This window comes from Somniosus microcephalus, unplaced genomic scaffold (genome assembly GCF_052327205.1).
Source record: "Somniosus microcephalus isolate GS21.2 unplaced genomic scaffold, FLI_Smic_1.0 unresolved_chr2, whole genome shotgun sequence".
In the NCBI taxonomy this organism is placed as follows: domain Eukaryota; kingdom Metazoa; phylum Chordata; class Chondrichthyes; order Squaliformes; family Somniosidae; genus Somniosus; species Somniosus microcephalus.
The window spans coordinates 72,553,407-72,571,462 of NW_028225180.1; the positions used below are offsets into that span (position 1 = coordinate 72,553,407).

An 18,056-nucleotide genomic window follows, 5' to 3' on the forward strand; every position below is an offset into this window, starting at 1 on the left:
GCATGATAAGTCACATCTTATGTTGCCAAAGCATCAAAATACATTTATGGTTTAGCACATAAACGCAGTTCTATTCATACAGTGTATAAACAGGTATATCCCTGAGTGTATAAATATACATTCGCATTGTTTATATATATTTTTTTCTTAGTTTACTGGTTGTCCCTCTGTTCATGGCAAGCTGTAACATAGTGCGCCGCCAGTGTTATACAGCTTCTCTCCTCTCCCAGTAGGAATGGGAGTTTTTGGTTGTCATTCAGATTTCTGAAATCAGGGCATATTTGTGAGAATTTTTGGTAGAAATTCTCCCTGATGCCCTGATATTTTCCACAAGCTGTGAGGAAGTGCATCTCTGTCTCCACCACTCCCTGACTGCAGTGAGAGCATATCCTGTCCTCTCTTGGCAGCCTGGTCTGCCTGTGTCTGCCTTTTTCGATCGCTAGGCTATGTTCGCTAAGTCTGTACCTTGTCAAGGTTCTTCTCAGTTTGTTATCCTTTACCATGGTCAGGTAATCAGCTATGTTGTATTGTCTGTTTAGGGCCAAGTAGCAATTGAGTTTGCTTTGGGTTTTTGTTGTTTCTGCCCAATATGTCAGATATTTTTCCTTTTGCTTAGCGACGATTGTGTTGGGTCGAATTCTTTGTGTTACCCTGTCACTGTCCTGGGGCTGGTTATTGTTAGTAGTTACTTCACTGAGTCCCAGGACTAATTGACTGAGGGTATTCTTCTTTATGGTCAGCTCTTGGCATTTCAGGGCGTCGTAGTGATAGCATTGGGGATTGCTCATTTGTAGGTGATTCCAAAATTTGGTGGCTCTTTTTTGGATAGTGATTATTAATGGATATTGGCCTAGTTCCGCCCTGCATGCATTGTTTACTGTTTTCCTTTGAGTCCGGAGGATACTTTTACAGAATTCTGCATGTAGGATCTCAATTGGGTGTTTGTCCCATTTTGCAAATTCTTGTTGAGTTAGCGGTCCCCATACCTCACTGCCATAGAGTGCAATTGGTTCAATTACTGATTTGAAAATTTTGAGCCAAATGCTAATTGGGATTTCTATTTGGATTGATTTTTTGATGGCATAGAAAGCCCTTCTTGCTTTCTCTTTCAGTTCATTCACAGCCAGTTTGAAGTTTCCCGTAGAACTGATTTTTAAGCCCAAGTATGTGTAGTTAGTGGTTTGTTCAATTTTGGTTGTTCCTACTGTGAAATTTATTTTGGGTCCCTGATGTTTGGATCTTTGCTGGAACACAAGGACTTTGGTTTTTTGGGGATTTATTGTCAGGGCCCAAGTCTGGCAGTACGACTCCAGCAGGTCCAGGTTTTGCTGTAGCCCCTCTTTAGTAGGTGACAGCAGAACCAGGTCGTCTGCATAGAGGAGGAATTTAACCTTGGATTCATATAGGGTGAGGCCGGGTGCTGTAGATTGTTCAAGTAGTTTTGCCAATCCATTTATGTAAATATTAAAGAGTGTCGGTGAGATTGGCGAGCCCTGCGTCACCCCCCGCCCCTGTGGGAAGTATTTTGTTTGTTTGTCTCCAATTTTAACTGCACATTTGTTGTTTGTATACATTGATTTAATTACATCATATGTTTTCCCTCCTACCCCACTTTCGATAAGTTTCAGGAATAAACCGTCATGCCAGATGGAGTCGAAAGCCTTCTGGAAATCTACAAAGCATGCGTAGATTTTGCTTTTGTTATTGTGAACGTGTTTGTCAATTAGGGTCTGTAGGGTGAAGATATGATCGGATGTTCTATAGTTTGGCAGGAATCCAATTTGGCTTTTACTCAAGACATTGTGCTCCTCAAGGAAGTTTATAAGTCTTTTGTTTATGATGCTACAGAATACCTTCCCCAGGTTACTGTTTACACAGATGCCTCGATAGTTGTTTGGGTCGATTTTGTCCCCACTTTTGTATATGGGCGTTATGAGTCCTTTGTTCCAGATATCAGGGAAATAACCGACACTCAGAACCAAGTTGAAGAGTTTTAGGATAGCCAGTTTCATTTTGTTGTCTGTGTGTTTAATCATCTCGTTTAGTATGCCATCTGTCCCGCAGGCTTTTCCTGGTCGCAGGTCCTTGAGTTTTTCAAGAAGTTCTTTTTCTGTTATTATGGCGTCCAGCGGGTTTTGGTTATCTTTTATGGCCATTTCTAGCTTTTCCAGTTTTTTGCATATTTGGTGTTGCTCTGGTCTTAGTGTTTTTTTCTGGTATAATTTTTCAAAGTGGTTTACCCATGTGTCCCCATTTTGAATGGCCAAATCGTCGTGTTGTTTTTTGTGTAGTGTTTTCAAGTTTTCCCAGAAACAATTGGAATCAATGGATTCCTCCATGGAGCTGAGTGTATTCTTAATATATTGCTCTTTTTTGGTTCTGAGTGTGTTTCTGTATTGTGTTAGTGTCTGACAATAAGTAAGGCGTAGTTCCTCGTTTTCTGGATGTCTGTGTTTTTGGTTTGATATTTTTCTAAGTTTTTTCCTCATGTTATGGCAATCTCGGTCAAACCATTTTTCATAGTTTTTTGTTTTGGGTTTGTTCTTGCGAGCTTTCAAGTTTGCATTTGTTGCCAAATTATCAAAAATATTGTTTAGTTTACTAACTGCCCGGTTTACGCCTTCTTTATTGTGAGTGTATATGTTATCCAGAAAGGTGTCTAAGAGAGCTTGAGTTGATGCATTGCTAATTGTTTTCTGGTATTTTTCCGTGTCGTTTTTGGCCCATCTGTACGATTTTTTGGTGTTGTACAGTTTACTGGGTTGTGTTTCTATGTTGTTTGTTTCTGTCTTTTTGAGGAACATAGTAATTTGACTGTGATCTGACAGTGTTGTTTGTGGTTTGACTGTGAATGCTCTGAAAGAGGATGGGTCTAAGTCTGTAATCATATAGTCTACTGTGCTGCAGCCAAGAGGTGAGCAATAGGTCGATCTTCCTAGGAGGTCTCCTATGAACCTACCATTGACAATGTACAGACCCAGGTTTCGACAGAGCTGTAGTAGCTGTTTTCCGTTGGTATTTGACTGCTTGTCGCAGTTATGCCTGTATGGAAGGGAAGGGATGTCAAAGTGGTTATTCCCGAAAACATAATTGTTTCCCTGATTATTGGTGAAGTCTGGTTCTTCGCCCGTTCTTGAATTGAGGTCCCCACAGATCAACACGTTCCCCTGGGCCTGGTATTGGATAATTTCCCCCTCCATGTTGGAGAAGGTGTCCTCTTTAAAGTACGGGGAATCGATTGGAGGGATATAAAGTGCGCAAATGTAAACATCTTGGGTGTTTGAGATAATCTCCCTCTCAAGTTTGAGCCACATATGGTTTTCGCCCTTTTTTATAAATTTGATGTAATTCTTAAGTTCTGTTTTAAACCAGATCAGTATGCCTCCGGAGTCTCTGCCTTGGGTTACTCCCAGGGCAGGTACAGCACGGGTTAGATACAGAGTAAAGCTCCCTCTACACTGTCCCATCAAACACTCCCTGGGCAGGTACAGCACGGGTTAGATACAGAGTAAAGCTCCCTCTACACTGTCCCATCAAACACTCCCAGGGCAGGTACAGCACGAGTTAGATACAGAGTAAAGCTCCCTCTACACTGTCCCATCAAACACTCCCAGGGCAGGTACAGCACGGGTTAGATACAGAGTAAAGCTCCCTCTACACTGTCCCATCAAACACTCCCAGGGCAGGTACAGCACGGGTTAGATACAGAGTAAAGCTCCCTCTACACTGTCCCATCAAACACTCCCAGGGTAGGTACAGCATGGGTTAGATACAGAGTAAAGCTCCCTCTACACTGTCCCATCAAACACTCCCAGGGCAGGGACAGCACGGGTTAGATATAGAGCAAAGCTCCCTCTACACTGTCCCATCAAACACTCCCAGGGCAGGTACAGCACAGGGTTAGATACAGAGTAAAGCTCCCTCTACACTGTCCCATCAAACACTCCCAGGGCAGGGACAGCACGGGTTAGATACAGAGTAAAGCTCCCTCTACACTGTCCCATCAAACACTCCCAGGGCAGGTACAGCACGGGTTAGATACAGAGTAAAGCTCCCTCTACACTGTCCCATCAAACACTCCCAGGGCAGGTACAGCACGGGATAGATACAGAGTAAAGCTCCCTCTACACTGTCCCATCAAACACTCCCAGGGCAGGTACAGCACGGGATAGATACAGAGTAAAGCTCCCTCTACACTGTCCCATCAAACACTCCCAGGGCAGGTACAGCACGGTGTTAGATACAGAGTAAAGCTCCCTCTACACTGTCCCATCAAACACTCCCAGGGCAGGTACAGCACGGGTTAGATACAGAGTAAAGCTCCCTCTACACTGTCCCATCAAACACTCCCAGGGCAGGTACAGCACGGGTTAGATACAGAGTAAAGCTCCCTCTACACTGTCCCATCAAACATAACAACAACAACTTGCATTTATATAGTGCATTTACAAAGTAAAACGTCCCAAGGCCCTTCACGGGAGTGTTATCAAACAAAACGTAATGCTATTAGGACAGATGACCAAAAGCTTAGTCGAAGAGGTAGGTTTTAAGCAGCCTCTTAAAGGAGGAGAGAGAAGCTGGGTGGCGGCGAGGTTTAGGAGTGAATTGCAGACTTAGGGCCGAGACAGAGGTGTTCAAAATCTTGAGGGGTCTGGACAGAGTAGATCGAGAGAAAGTGTTCCCACTGGCGGAAGGGTCGAGAACCAGAGGACACAAAGGCGACATGAGGAGAAAACATTTTTACTCAGCGAGTGGTTAGGATCTGGAATGCGCTGCCTGAGAGGGTGCTGGAGGCAGACTCAATCGTGGCTTTCAAAAGGGAATTGGATAAGTACTTGAAGGAAAAAAATTTGCAGAGCTACAGGGAAAGTGCGCGGGAGTGGGACTAGCTGAAGTGCTCTTGCAGAGAGCCGGCACGGACTTGATGGGCCAAATGTCCTCCTTCTACACTGTAACCATTCTATGATTCTATGATTATAGCAAGCATCGCACTCTCGAAGGGGCAGTACTGAGGGAGTGCCGCACTGTCGGAGGGGCAGTACTGAGGGAGCGCCGCACTGTCGGAGGGGCAGTACTGAGGGAGCGCCGCACTGTCGGAGGAACAGTACTGAGGGAGCACCGCACTGTCGGAGGGGCAGTGCTGTGGGAGCGCCGCACAGTCAGAGGGACAGTACTGAGGGAGAGCCGCACTGTCGAAGGGGCAGTACTGAGGGAGCGCCGCACTGTCGGAGGGGCATTACTGAGGGAGCGCCGCACTGTCGGACGGGCAGTACTGAGGGAGCGCCGCACTGTCGGAGGGGCAGTATTGAGGGAGCGCCGCACTGTCGAAGGGGCAGTACTGAGGGAGCGCCGCACTGTCAAAGGGGCAGCACTGAGGGAGCGCCGCACTGTCGGAGGGGCAGCACTGAGGGAGCGCCGCAGTGTCGGAGGGGCAGTACTGAGGGAGCGCCACACTGTCAGAGGCAGTACTGAGGGAGCGCTGCACTGTCGGAGGCAGTACTGAGGGAGCACGGCACTGTCGGAGGTATTACTGAGGGAGCGCCGCACTGTCGGAGGCAGTTCTGAGGGAGCACCGCACTGTCGGAGGTATTACTCAGGGAGCGCCACACTGTCAGAGGGGCAGTACAGAGGGAGCGCCGCACTGTCGGAGGAGCAGTACTGAAGGAGTGCCGCACTGTCGGAGTGGCAGTACTGATGGAGCACCGCACTGTCGGCGGGGCAGTACTAAGGAAGCGCTGCACTGTCGGAGGGGCATTACTGAGGGAGCGCTGCACTGTCGGAGGGGCATTACTGAGGGAGCGCCGCACTGTCGGAGGGGCAGTACTGAGGGACCACCGCACTGTCGGAGGGGCAGTGCTGAAGGAGTGCCGCACTGTCGGAGGGGCAGTACTGAGGGAGCGCCGCGCTGTCGGAGGGGCAGTACCGATGGAGCGCCGCACTGTCGGCGGGGCAGTACTGAGGAAGCGCTGCACTGTCGGAGGGGCATTATTGAGGGGGCGCCGCACTGTCGGAAGGGCTGTACTGAGGGAGCGCCGCACTGTCGGAGGGGCAGTACTGAGGGGGTGCTGCAGTGTCGGAGGTGCAGTATTGATTGAGCGCCACACTGTCGGAGGGGCAGTACTGAGGGAGCGCCGCACTGTCGGAGGGGCATTACTGAGGGAGCGCCGCACTGTCGGCGGGGCATTACTGAGGGAGCACCGCACTGTCGGAGGAGCAGTACTGAGGGAGCGCCGCACTGTCGAAGAATCAGTACTGAGGGAGCGCCGCACTGTCGGAGGAACAGTACTGAGGGAGCGCCGCACTGTCGGAGGGGCAGTGCTGTGGGAGCGCCGCACAGTCGGAGGGACAGTACTGAGGGAGCGCCACACTGTCAGAGGCAGGACTGAGGGAGCGCCACACTGTCAGAGGCAGTACTGAGGGAGTGCTGCACTGTCGGAGGCAGTACTGAGGGAGCACCGCACTGTCGGAGGTATTACTGAGGGAGCGCTGCACTGTCGGAGGGGCAGTACTGAGGGACCGCCGCACTGTCGGAGGGGCAGTACTGAGGGAGCGCCGCGCTGTCGGAGGGGCAGTACCGATGGAGCGCCGCACTGTCGGCGGGGCAGTACTGAGGAAGCGCTGCACTGTCGGAGGGGCATTATTGAGGGGGCGCCGCACTGTCGGAAGTGCTGTACTGAGGGAGCGCCTCACTGTCGGAGCGGCAGTACTGAGGGAGCACCACACTGTCGGAGGGGCAGTACTGAGGGTGCGCAGCACTGTCGGAGGGGCAGTACTGAAGGAGTGCTGCATTATCGGAGGGGCAGTACTGAAGGAGCGCCGCACTGTCGGAGGGGCAGTACTGTGGGAGCGCCGCACTGTCGGAGGGGCAGTACTGAGGGAGCGCCGCACTGTCGGAGGGGCAGTACTGAGGGAGCGCCGCACTGTCGGAGGGGCAGTACTGAGGGAGCGCCGCACTGTCGGAGGGGCAGTACTGAGGGAGCGCTGCACTGTCGAAGGTGCCGTCTTTCGGATGAGACATTAAACTGAGGCCCCGTCTGCTCTCTCAGGTGGATGTAAGAGATCCCATGGCACCATTTTGAAGAAGAGCAGGGGAGTTCTCTCTGGTGTCCTGGGGCCAATATTTATCCCTCAGCCAATATGGCAAAAACAGCTAATCTGGTCATTAGCACATCGCTGTTTGTGGGAGCTTGCTGTGCGCAAACTGGCTGCTGCATTTCCCACATTGCAACAGTGACTCCACCGCAAAAGTACTTCATTGGCTGTAAAGCGCTTTGGGACATCCGCTGGTTGTGAAATGCAAGTGTTTCTTTCTTTCCTAGATTGACCACTGTTTCTCCAGCTGGCAGTCCTGTGTCCTGTCACCCCTATACTGGGGGGCGCCCTGTGGTGTCAGGGGGATGTGACATCATGGAGCAAGGAGGGAGGGAGTCTGCTGTGACGAGAAATTATAGAAAAGAAAGACTTGTATTTATATCGCGCCTTTCACGACCTCAAGACATCCCAAAGAAGCACTTTTGAAGTGTAGTCACTGTTGTAATGTAGGAAATGCTCCCACAAACAGCAATGTAATAATGACCTAGAGTCATAACGGCACAGAAGGAGGCCATTCGGCCCATCGAGTCCGTGCCGGCTCTCTGTAGAACGATCCAGTCAGTCCCATTCCCCCGCTCTATCCCCGTAGCCCTGCAAGTTTATTTCCCTCCAGTGCCTATCCAGGCTCCCCTTGGAAACATTGAGTGTCTCCGCTTCCACCACTTCCGTCGGCAGCGAGTTCCAGGTCCTCACCACTCGCTGCGTAAATAAGTTTTTCCTCACATCCCCCCTGTATCTCTTGCCCAAAACCTTAAATCTGTGTCCCCTAGTCCTTGTACCATCAACTAGTGGGAACAGCCTTTCCCCGTCCAGCCTATCCAAACCCGTCATAATCTTGTACACCTCTATCAAATCACCCCTCAACCTCCTTTGCTCTAATGAAAACAAATCCAGCTTCTCCAACCTGTCCTTGTAACTAAGATCCCCCATCCCCAGAACCATTCTGGTAAATCTCCTCTGCATCCTCTCAAGGGCCTTCACATCCTTCCTAAAGTGCGGTGACCAGAACTGGACACAATACTCCAGTTGTGGCCTAACCAGCGCTTTATAAAGGTTCAGCATAACTTCTCTACTTTTGTACTCAATACCTCTATTTATGAAGCCCAAGATCCCATATGCTTTGTTAACCACTCTCTCAATATGTCCCGCCACCTTCAGGGACCTGTGCACATTAACTCCCAGGTCCCGCTGTTGCTACACACTCTTTAAAACTGTGCCATTAAGTGTATATTGCCTCTCCCTTATCATCTTCCACCCTCCAGAAACTTGAGCTCATCCGAAACTCTGCTGCCCCCGTGTCCTAACTCGCACCGAGTCCCGTTCACCCATCACCCCCTGTGCTCACTGCCCTGTGTCCTAACTCGCACCGAGTCCCGTTCACCCATCACCCCCTGTGCTCACTGCCCCGTGTCCTAACTCGCACTGAGTCCCGTTCACCCATCACCCCCTGTGCTCGCTGCCCCGTGTCCTAACTCGCACCAAGTCCCGTTCACCCATCACCCCCTGTGCTCACTGCCCCGTGTCCTAACTCGCACCGAGTCCCGTTCACCCATCACCCCCTGTGCTCACTGCCCCGTGTCCTAACTCGCACCGAGTCCCGTTCACCCATCACCCCCTGTGCTCACTGCCCCGTGTCCTAACTCGCACCAAGTCCCGTTCACCCATCACCCCCTGTGCTCACTGCCCCGTGTCCTAACTCGCACCGAGTCCCGTTCACCCATCACCCCCTGTGCTCACTGCCCCGTGTCCTAACTCGCACCGAGTCCCGTTCACCCATCACCCCCTGTGCTCACTGCCCCGTGTCCTAACTCGCACCAAGTCCCGTTCACCCATCACCCCCTGTGCTCGCTGATCTACATTGGCTCCCGGTTAAGCAACACCTCAATTTAAAAATCCTCATCCCCGTTTTCAAATCTATCCATGACCCTCGCCCCCCTCCCTATCTATAACCTCCACCAGCCCCACAACCCTCCGAGATCTCTGCGCTCCTCCAATTCTGGCCTCTTGAGCATCCCTGATTTTAATCGCTCCACCATTGGCGGCCGTGCCTTCAGCTGCCTGGGCCCTAAGCTCTGGAATTCCCTCCCTAAACCTCTCCGCCTCTCTCTCCTCCTTTAAGATGCTCCTTAAAGCTGACTTCTTTTACCAAGCTTTTGATCACCTGTCCTAATATCTCTTATGAGGCTCGCTGTCAAATTTTGTTTGATAATCGCTCCTGTGAAGCACCCTGGGACGTTTTACTACGTTAAAGGCGCTATATAAATGCACATTGTTGTGTTTTTAGTGATGTTAATTCAGGGATAAATATTGGCCCAGGACACCAGGGAGAATTCCCCATCCCTTCCTCCAATTGAGCCATGGGATCTTTTACATCCACCCAAGAGCAGACAGGGCCTTGGTTTAACATCTCATCCGAAAGACGGCACCTCCGACAGTGTGGCCCTCCCTCAGTACTGCCCCTCTGACAGTGCAGCACTCCCTCAGTACTGCCCCTCCGACAGTGCAGCGCTCCCTCAGTACTGCCCCTCCAACAGTGCGGCGCTCCCTCAGTACTGCCCCTCCGACAGCGCGGCGCTCCCCTCAGTACTGCCCCTCTGACAGTGCGGCGCTCCCTCAGTACTGCCCCTCCGACAGTGCGGCGCTCCCTCAGTACTGCCCCTCCGACAGTGTGGCCCTCCCTCAGTACTGCCCCTCTGACAGTGCGGCGCTCCCTCAGTACTGCCCCTCCGACAGTGCGGCACTCCCTCAGTACTGCCCCACCGACAGAGCGGTGCTCCCTCAGTACTGCCCCTCCGACAGTGCGGTGCTCCCTCAGTATTGCCCCTCCGACAGTGCGGCGCTCCCTCAGTACTGCCCCTCCGACAGTGCGGCGCTCCCTCAGTACTGCCCCTCCGACAGAGCGGCGCTCCCTCAGTACTGTCCCTCCGACAGTGCGGCGCTCCCTCAGCACTGCCCCTCTGACAGTGCGGCGCTTCCTCAGTACTGCCCCTCTGACAGTGCGGCGCTTCCTCAGTACTGCCCCTCTGACAGTACGGCGCTTCCTCAGTACTGCCCCTCCGACAGTGCGGCGCTCCCTGAGTATGGCACTGAGAGTGCCAGCCTCGATTATGGGGCTCAAGTCTCTGGAGTGGGACTCGAACCCACGACCTTCTGACTCAGAGGCGAGAGAGAGACCCACTGAACCACGGCTGAGACTCGAAAATGGCGGCGGAGAGCCCTGGGTAATCTGGGAGTGTTGGCAAGCCTACGGGTCAATCAGTGGAGCAATGGAAGATCGTCACCAAAGAACAAAGGCAGGTTTGGAAGAATCATTTTTCGCAGAGGGTTGTTAGGACAGGGAATGCCCGACCAGAAACAGTGGGAGAAGCAGAATCAATAACAGCTTTTAAAAGGGATAGGGCTAAATATTTGAAAAAGGGAACATTTAAAAGGGACTGAGGGGACTGCTCTTTCAGAGAGAGGGTACAGGGACGAGGGGCCGAATGGCCTCCTTCTGTGCTGTACAACTCTGTGGTCCTGGCAGAAACTGTGAATCTGCAGCCCAGCGAGAGTCAGGTAGGGGGGAGGCAGGATGAGCCCCGGCTATGGTGGCCCCCTTCACGGGTGAATAGTTCTCTGGGAGGCCCGGGGAATAACCCATAACCCAGAGTCAGTGCCTTCGGAGGGTGGGCGAGGTGGGAGGGGGTTAGATCAGGGGGGGACGGGAAATTCAATCCCTGACTTGAAACTCAGAAGCGTTTCCGATACAGGTGGCCAAGGCTGCCCTCTGAATATTCATGAGTTGCCAGCAATGCACATTAACATAGCCTCGGTAATTAAAGGGATGAGCAGATGTGCCTGCTACTTTTTTCTGTTGACAAATGAGGGTTATTCTGGAAATTGTTTTTGCATGAAGCGATGATAATTGTGTGTGTGTGTGGGGTTGTTGGGTCGGGGGGGGGGCTGGAGAGAGGAGAGGGTCGGGAAGAATTCAGCTTGTGCGTCAGTAATCGGAATCTATCCAGTGTTTTCTTGCATCCGCACCTGGAATACGCTGCCTGAAAGGGCGGCGGAAGCAGATTCATTTGTAAAAGGGGAACTGGGTAAATACTTGAAAGGGAGGAATTTTCAGGGCTCTAGGGAAAGAGCAGGGGGGGAGATTGGGACTAATCGGAGAGCTCTTTCAGAGAGCCGGCACTGGCAGGATGGGCCGAATGGCCTCCTCCCGGCGCTTGTAAGATTCTAAGAACATAAGAACATCAGAAATAGGAGCAGGAATAGGCCACTCGGCCCCTCGGGCCTGCTCCACCATTCAATAAGATCATGGCTGATCTCGGGCTCAAAGCCACTTCCCCGCCCGCTCCCCATAACCTTCACTCCCGTATCTTGCAAAAATCTGTCTATCTCCACCTTAAATGTGGAGATAGACACATCTATCCGCCGCGCCCCACAGCCAATGAAGGACTGCTCAAGGGCGGCCACTGTTGTAATGTAAGCAGACCTGGCGGCCACTTTGCGCACAGCAAGCTCCCACAAACAGCAGTCAGATCCTTTGGGTGGCGGGATGGGACTTGGAAATCTATCGGCCGTTCCTACAGCTGGGTCAAAATCCTGGAACTCCCTCCCTAACAGCACTGTGGGAGCACCTTCACCACACGGACTGCAGCGGTTCAAGAAGGTGGCTCACCACCAACTTCTCAAGGGGCAACGAGGGACGGGCAATAAATGCTGGGCCTGGCCAGCGACGCCCACATCCCAGGAATGAATAAGTAAGAAAAAAGGTGCCGCAGCCCCGGCTGATTTGCCCTGCTCCTCTCCACTCTCCGTCACCCTGCAGTGCTCCTAATACCCCTGGGTGACACCGGCCAGCTCAGCACAGCGTGGGGATGGAACACGGGGGGTCAGCTCCAGGTGGTCTGCCCTGGTTAAAGTGGCAGGGAGAAAATCCTCGGAGTACAATGTGTGTCCCCACCAGCCCCGTCTCAGGCGGAGAGAGACGGGAAGCTTGCTCACTGCAATCGCCCTCTCCTCGCGCTGTCAAAGAGCAATGCAGCTTGTGCAGTGTTTCCTCTCTCAGCCGCGGCTTGATCGGTCTCACTCTCTCTCTCTCTCTCGCCACCGAGCAAGAAGGTCGTGGGTTCTGAGCCCCACTCCGGGGGACTTGAGCCCCACAATCCGGGCCGATACTCCCGGTGCCAGTACTGAGGGAGCGCCGCACTGTCGGAGGGGCAGTACTGAGGGAGCACCGCACTGTCGGAGGTGCAGTACTGAGGGAGCGCCGCACTGTCGGAGGGGAAGTCCTGAGGGAGCACTGGACTGTCAGAGGGGCAGTACAGAGGGAGCGCTGCACTGTCGGAGGGGCAGTACGGAGGGAGCGCCGCACTGTCGGAGGGGCAGTACTGAGGGTGCGCCGCACTGTTGGAGGGGCAGTGCTGAGGGAGTGCTGCACTGTCGGAGGGGCAGTACTGAGGGAGCGCCGCACTGTCGGAGGGGAAGTCCTGAGGGAGCGCCAGACTGTCGGAGGGGCAGTACTGAGGGAGCGCAGCACTGTCGGAGGGGCAGTACTGAGGGAGCGCCGCACTGTCGGAGGGGCAGTACTGAGGGAGCGCACCACTGTCGGAGGGGCAGTACTGAGGGAGCGCACCACTGTCGGAGGGTCAGTACTGGGGGAGCATCGCACTGTCGGCGGGGCAGTACTTAGGGAGCGCCGGACTGTCAGAGGGGCAGTGCTGAGGGAGCACCTTACTGTCGGAGGGGCAGTACTGAGGGAGCGCTGCACTGTCAAAGGGGAAGTACTGAGGGAGCGCTACACTGTCACAGGGGCAGTACTGAGGGAGCGCCGCACTGTCGGAGGGGCAGTACTGAGGGAGCGCTGCACTGTCGGAAGGGCAGTACTGAGGAAACACTGCACTGTTGGAGGGGCAGTACTGAGGGAGCGCTGCACTGTCGGAGGGGCAGTACTGAGGGCGCGCCGCACTGTCGGAGGGGCAATGCTTTGGGAGCGCCGCACTGTCGGAGGGGCAGTACTGAGGGCGCGCCGCACTGTCGGAGGGGCAATGCTGTGGGAGGGGCAGTACTGAGGGAGCGCCGCACTGTCAGAGGGGCAGTATTGAGGGAGTGCTGCACTATTGGAGGTGTAGTACTGAGGGAGCGCCGCACTGTCAGCAGGGCAGTACTGAGGGAGCGCCGCACTGTCGGGGGGCAGTACTGAGGGAGCGCCGCACTGTCGGAGGGGCAGTACTGAGGGAGCGCCGCACTGTCGGAGGGGCAGTACTGAGGGAGCGCCGCACTGTCGGAGGGGCAGTACTGAGGGAGCGCTGCACTGTCAGAGTGGCAGTACTGAGGGAGCGCCACACTGTCGGAGGGACAGTACTGAGGGAGCGCTGCACTGTCACAAGGGCAGTACTGAGGGAGCGCCGCACTGTCGGAGGGGCAGTACTGAGGGAGCGCCGCACTGTCGAAAGGGCAGTACTGAGGGAACACTGCACTGTTGGAGGGGCAGTACTGCGGGAGCACTGCACTGTCAGAAGGGCAGTACTGAGGGAACGCCGCAATGTCGGTGGGTCAGTACTGAGGGAGCGCCGCACTGTCGGAGGGGCAGTACTGAGGGAGCGCCGCAGTGTCGGAGGGGCAGTACTGAAGGAGCGCCGCACTGTCGGAGGGGCAGTACTGAGGGAGCACCGCACATTCGGAGGGGCAGTGCTGAGGGAGCGCCGCACTGTCGGAGGGGCAGTACTGAGGGAGCGCCGCACTGTCGGAGGGGCAGTGCTGAGGTAGCGCCGCACTGTCGGAGGGGCAGTACTGAGGGAGCGCCGCACTGTCGGAGGGGCAGTGCTGAGGGAGCGCCGCACTGTCGGAGGGGCAGTACTGAGGGAGCGCCGCACTGTCGGAGGGGCAGTGCTGAGGGAGCGCCGCACTGTCGGAGGGGCAGTACTGAGGGAGCGCCGCACTGTCGGAGGGGCAGTACTGAGGGAGCGCTGCACTGTCAGAGTGGCAGTACTGAGGGAGCGCCGTACTGTCGGAGGGACAGTACTGAGGGAGCGCTGCACTGTCACAAGGGCAGTACTGAGGGAGCGCCGCACTGTCGGAGGGGCAGTACTGAGGGAGTGCCGCACTGTCGAAAGGGCAGTACTGAGGGAACACTGCACTGTTGGAGGGGCAGTACCGAGGGAGCGCTGCACTGTCATAAGGGCAGTACTGCGGGAGCACCGCACTGTCAGAGGGGCAGTACTGAGGGAATGCCGCACTGTCAGAGGGGCAGTACTGAGGGAGCGCCGCACTGTCAGAGGGTCAGTACTGAGGGAGCGCCGCACTGTCGGAGGGGCAGTGCTGAGGTAGCGCCGCACTGTCGGAGGGGCAGTACTGAGGGAGCACCGCACTGTCGGAGGGGCAGTGCTGAGGGAGCGCCGCACTGTCGGAGGGGCAGTACTGAGGGAGCGCCGCACTGTCGGAGGGGCAGTGCTGAGGGAGCGCCGCACTGTCGGAGGGGCAGTACTGAGGGAGCGCCGCGCTGTCGGAGGGGCAGTACTGAGGGAGCGCTGCACTGTCAGAGTGGCAGTACTGAGGGAGCGCCGTACTGTCGGAGGGACAGTACTGAGGGAGCGCTGCACTGTCACAAGGGCAGTACTGAGGGAGCGCCGCACTGTCGGAGGGGCAGTACTGAGGGAGTGCCGCACTGTCGAAAGGGCAGTACTGAGGGAACACTGCACTGTTGGAGGGGCAGTACCGAGGGAGTGCTGCACTGTCATAAGGGCAGTACTGCGGGAGCGCCGCACTGTCAGAGGGGCAGTACTGAGGGAATGCCGCACTGTCAGAGGGGCAGTACTGAGGGAGCGCCGCACTGTCAGAGGGTCAGTACTGAGGGAGCGCCGCACTGTCGGAGGGGCAGTACTGAGGGAGGGCCACACTGTCGGAGATGCCGTCTTTCGGATGAGATGTTAAACTGAGGCCCCGTCTGCCCTCTCAGGCGAACGTAAAAGATCTCACGGCCACTATTGGAAGAAGAGCAGGGGAGTTCTCCCCGGTGTCCTGGGGCCAATATTTATCCCTCAACCAACATCACTAAAACAGATGATCTGGGTCATCATCATATTGCTGTTTGTGGGAGCTTGCTGTGCGAAAATTGGCAACCGCGTTTCCCACATTACGACAGTGATTACCCTCCAAAAAGCACTTCATTGGCTGTGAAGTGCTTTGGGACATCCTGAGGATGGGAATGGCGGTGGTCAGTTGTACAGGAAGCGGGGGAGGGGCATGGGCTGGCACAGTGAAGTCAGAGCACCATTCGGCCCGGCTCTGCCTGGAGAAAGCATATTTAGTTATCGATGCTGCCCCACAGCCAACGCCTTGCTCTGTGAGTGGTCCATGCATCTATCCTAGGCCTACCTAAAACCCCTTGAAGTGATGACATTGCCCTTTTAAGCATGCCATGGCAACACTGCTTATACAGGGATTGGGAGGGGACCACAGCTGCTTAATGCGGATTCTCTCTCTTTTGCTCTCTCTCTCCCTTCTATCTCTCTGTTTCTCTCTGACTCAGTCTCATCGCATCTATCGCTCTCCCCTCCTTCTATGTCTCTCTCTGTCTCTCTCTCTGTCTCTCCTCCTCACCACTCTCCCCTCCGTCTCTCCTCTCCCCTCTTCCTCTCTCTCCTCCCTCTCTCTCCCCTCTTTTTCTGTATGTCTCTCTCCCGTTCCCCCCTTCTCTCTCCCCTTGTCAATTTCTCTCTCCCTCCCTCTGTTCCCCTCTCACACTCTTTCTCTCCCTCTCTCTCTCTTCTCCGCCCACCCTCCCTCTCTTCCTCTCTCACACTCTCTCCCTCTTGTTTCCGCCCACCTTCCCTCTCTCTCTTCCTCTCACACTCTTTCTCTCTCTCTTCCCCACCCAACCTCCCTCTTCTTCTATTCCCCCCTCACACTCTTTCTCTCTCTTCCTCTCACACTCTTTCTCTCTCTCTCTTCCCTACCCAACCTCCCTCTTCCTCTCTTCCTCCCTCAAACTCCTTCTCTCCCTCTTCCTCTCGCTTCCTCTCACACTCTTTCTCTCTCTCTCTCTTCCCCACCCAACCTCCCTCTTCCTATCTTCCTCCCTCACACTCTTTCTCTCCCTCTCTCTCTCGCTTCCTCTCACACTCTCTCTCTCTCTCTTCCCCACCCAACCTCCCTCTCCCTTTTTTCCTCTCATACTCTTTCTCTCTCTCTCTTCCCTGCCCACCCTCCCTCTCGTCTCTCTACCTCCCTCTCTCTCCCTCTCCCTATTGGACCCCAGCGGAATTTAATTGCCCTCTTGTTCCACGGTTCTGTATTGCACTCAATCAGTAGCAGTTTCCACCAGCATTGCTGCCTGGCTTTGAGGAGAGCTTGACCCCCCACCTTTCACCCCTGCAACGCCCTCCCCCCATGGCCGAATGGCCTGCCACCCCTCACTGTCTAGATTTACCCATGAAGAATGGTCATTTTTGTAGAGGTAGCTGGATGGCTCACTGAGCCCCTTGGATTGGCTACCATCGTGTCCCCACCCCGCCGCCTCCCGCTCCCCCCGCTCCCCCCGCCTAATGTTAACTCACCAACTCCGAGACAGAGTGTGTAAGGGAAGGGATTAGTGAGGGGGGAAGGGAGGGGATTCCTGGGAGCTGATCAAACACCGGCCCTGGGCCGGGAGCCCTGAAAGGTTGCGGCAGCCAGTGCGAGGGAGGACAAAGCAGGTGGAGGGTTAAATCTATTAGCAAGGGAGAGCTATAACCAATGCACATTGTAAACAGAGGTAGTTGCCAGGGCAACCAGCACTCACCTCCACTTATAGAGCAGTGGAGATACAGCTCCAAATAAACCAAATATGAACAAACCTTTTCAGTGCCTGCTCCCCGGGCAGCTAATTCCTGTGTGTGAGAGTGTGTGAGTGTGTGAGTGTGAGTGTGTGTGAGTGTGTGTGTGTGTGAGTGTGAGTGTGTGTGAGTGTGTGTGTGTGTGAGTGTATGTGAGTGTGTGTGTATGAGTGTGAGTGAGTGTGTGTGTGTATGAATGTGTGTGTGTGTGTGTGTGTGTGAGTGTGTGTGAGTGTGTGTGTGTGAGAGTGAGTGAGTGTGAGTGTGTGTGTGTGAGTGTGAGTGTGAGTGTGTCTGTGTGAGTGTGAGTGTGTCTGTGTGAGTGTGAGTGTGTGTGAGTGTGTGTCAGTGAGTGTGTGTGTGTGTGAGTGTGTGTGTCAGTGAGTGTGTGAGTGAGTGTGAGTGTGTGTGAGTGTGTGAGTGTCAGTGAGTGTGTGAGTGAGTGTGAGTGTGTGTGTGTGTGTCAGTGAGTGTGTGTGTCAGTGAGTGTGTGTGTGTGTGAGTGAGTGTGTGTGAGTGTGTGTGTCAGTGAGTGTGTGTGTCAGTGAGTGTGTGTGTGTGTGAGTGAGTGTGTGTGAGTGTGTGTGTCAGTGAGTGAGTGTGTGTGAGTGTGTGAGTGAGTGAGTGAGTGTGTGTGAGTATGAGTGTGTGAGTGAGTGTGAGAGTGTGTGTGTGTGAGTGTGCGTGAGTGTCAGTGAGTGTGTGTGAGTGTGAGTGTGTTAGTGTGAGTGTGTGTGAGTGTGTGTGAGTGTCAGTGAGTGTGTGAGTGAGTGTGAGAGTGTGTGTGTGTGAGTGTGCGTGAGTGTCAGTGAGTGTGTGGGTGAGTGTGAGTGTGTTAGTGTGAGTGTGTGTGTGTGAGTGAGTGTGAGTGTGTTAGTGTGAGTATCCCCTCGACATCCTTTGTTACAATTTTTCTCCCCACACATCTCTTCAAACAGAAAGGACCCCGACCAGCGTGTAACGAGTGAAAGCGGGGATGGAATTGTAACTCACATGCCAGATCACGAAAAAGATCAGCGACGCGCACAGCACCAGAGTCAACATGTAGCAGAAAGCTGCGAATGTGAAAGCCATCGCGGCCAGAGCGGCGGGCGCCAGCCTCCCGACCTCTTCCGCTGGCCTCCAAGCCCAGCCGCCTTCTCGCCTTCTCGTCCCCTCTTC

The 18,056-nt window shown here is 54.3% G+C and overlaps 1 protein-coding gene across 1 annotated transcript in view; it reads right to left on the bottom strand.

Moving 5' to 3' along the window:
• Positions 1 to 18,056, bottom strand: part of LOC147092806 (protein cornichon homolog 2-like) — a 275,393-nt gene that overhangs the window by 256,454 nt on the left and 883 nt on the right. Inside the window, exon 1 of the mRNA XM_085975690.1 lies at positions 17,889 to 18,056. This exon is cut by the window's right edge and continues 883 nt beyond it. Within this exon, the coding sequence (XP_085831816.1) occupies positions 17,889 to 17,969 (81 nt within the window). The 5' untranslated portion in view covers positions 17,970 to 18,056. The remainder of the gene's footprint in view (positions 1 to 17,888) is intronic.